The following is a 2,205-nucleotide window of genomic DNA, read 5'->3' as shown; positions in this document are numbered from 1 at the left end:
TATGCAGGGTGGGAGTCCCTCAAAAGCAGATAAACTTAGAACTTAAAGCAAATTTCAAGTACATGGCTTTGTGTTGTGATGAAAAGGATGCAGCACAAGTAATGAATCTAGAGAAGAGCACTGATCCACTCTGAAAAATACAGAAAAAGAGAGAAAAAAAGGTCCTTAAAATTCCCAGAAATCAGAAAAGACAAAATGTTTTCTGTTTTCCACATTTGTGGACGTACTAATTTGATTTTGTTGCATTACATTTGGATAGACATGATGTTTCCCAGTGTTTCATTAGTGCAGTGTATATTAATCATCGTAGAATTATTCTCTTTTAATTTCAGGTTGTGTAATGAGCTCCTTCACCTCTTTGACTTCAGATCTTGGGCTACACACAGAAATACACCATTACAAATACACCATTTTCCATTGCATTTACTTTGTGGATTATACTCCAACTAAACTTCCACATTATTTCTCTTGTAGGGATGTATTTCACTGATTCCTTTCATTTCAATCCAAATCCATCAACTTGTTGAAATGACAGATACAGGAAACCTCACGGTTCTCTCCAGCTTCATCCTCTTGGGTTTCTCTGATGCCCCAGAGCTACAAACCACCATCTTCACAGTCTTCGTATCCCTCTATGTTTTCATGGTGCTGGGGAACCTGACGATGATCCTGCTGATCAACACTGACCCCCACCTCCACATCCCCATGTACTTCTTCCTGAGCCACTTATCTTGCATGGATGTTTGCCTTTCCTCTGCTATCATCCCAAAAGCTCTGGAGACCTTCCTGCTGGGGAGAAGCCACATCTCCTTTTGGGGTTGCTTTGCCCAGATGTATATTTTCCTGGCTCTGGCTATCTGTGAGTGCTTCCCCCATGGGATAATGGCTTATGACCGATACACAGCTGTGTGCAAGCCCCTGCTCTACACCATTGCCATGACCAGGGCGCGTTGCTATGGCATGATGGTGCTGGTGTACACCATCGGGTTCCTCACCTCCCTGGTGCACATCACGCTGGCAGGGAGGTTGTCCTTCTGTCAGGCCAGGAGCATCAACCACTTCTTCTGTGAGCTGCCCACCCTCCTGCAGCTCTCCTGCTCAGACACAAGCACAAATGAGGTCTTGCAGGTTTACAACACTGTGTTTAACGTCATGGTCTCTCTCCTGATGATCTTGGTGTCCTACACCTACATCCTCCACACCGTCCTGCAGATCCCTTTGGCCATGAGGAGGCTGAAGGTCTTCTCTACCTGCGCCTCCCACTTGGCTGCCATCACCATCTTCTATGCACCCGGGATCCTCACCTATGTCCAGCCTCATGAGGCATCTTCATGGGATCAGGCAAAGCTGGTGTCAGTGTGTTACGGCATCCTCACCCCAACCCTCAACCCCCTCATCTACAGCTTGAGGAACAAGGAGGTGAAGGGGGCTCTGAGGAGGCTGTGGGAGCGAAAGCTGCTGCCACATCTATGCAGGGTTTGAAAGCACATTTGGAGCTCTACAGTACTGTGGAGGTAAGGAAGGAATATGTGGAATATGTGATTATGGAATTGAGCATTACTGGCCATTATTGGTCATTATTGCTCACCACTGGTCATTATTAGAGATAAGGAGATCACACAGCAAGTGCAGGGCATGGATAAACAGCACAACAAATTGTTGTCTTTAAACACCTTCAGGTGTTTTTAAGCGTGGCCTGAGCCTTCAATAATTAATTCAAATAAGTATCAGCTCTTCAATAGCACACCTGAGACAGCACCATGGTGTTTTGTGTCTAAATAGTCCTAAATGAAACTAGTGCCCACAAAAAAGAGGCTCATCCTTGATTTAAGGCAGTGACCACTGTCTCCATTGCCTGGTGATACTTGTTCATCCCAAACGAGCTTGAAGACCTGAGGGAAAGACCAACGGTTCAATACAGCTCTGGTATCCCCTGCAGTTCTGATACAGTTTTCGTGTCTACAGAATCTTAGAACCATAGAATAGTTAGGGTTTGAAAGGACCTTAAGATCATCCATTTCCAGCCCCCCTGCCATTGGTAGGTACGCCTCACACTAAACCATGTCACCCAAGGCTCTGTCCAACCTGGCCTTGAACACTGCCCGGGATAGAACATTCACAACCTCCCTTGGCAACCCATTCCAGTGCCTCAGTACCCTCACAAGAAAGAATTTCTTCCTTATATCCAACCTAAACTTCCCCTGT

At 45.9% G+C, this 2,205-nt stretch overlaps 1 protein-coding gene across 1 annotated transcript; it reads left to right on the top strand.

The window, feature by feature from the left end:
- Window positions 1-561: 561 nt before the first annotated feature.
- Window positions 562-1,458, top strand: LOC133282165 (olfactory receptor 8I2-like; the record flags this gene model as incomplete). Its single annotated transcript, XM_061478240.1, has 1 exon — window positions 562-1,458. A coding segment is annotated over one exon (897 nt), but the record flags the coding sequence as incomplete, so codon positions are not given.
- Window positions 1,459-2,205: the final 747 nt, after the last annotated feature.

The sequence above is a fragment of the Pezoporus flaviventris genome, unplaced genomic scaffold (assembly GCF_033815535.1).
Source record: "Pezoporus flaviventris isolate CSIRO_AGI_PZ_B2104156 unplaced genomic scaffold, CSIRO_AGI_Pfla_v1 ptg000116l, whole genome shotgun sequence".
NCBI classification, from domain to species: domain Eukaryota; kingdom Metazoa; phylum Chordata; class Aves; order Psittaciformes; family Psittacidae; genus Pezoporus; species Pezoporus flaviventris.
Note: the sequence above shows the minus strand (reverse complement) of the source record. Positions and strands in the feature narration are given on the sequence as shown.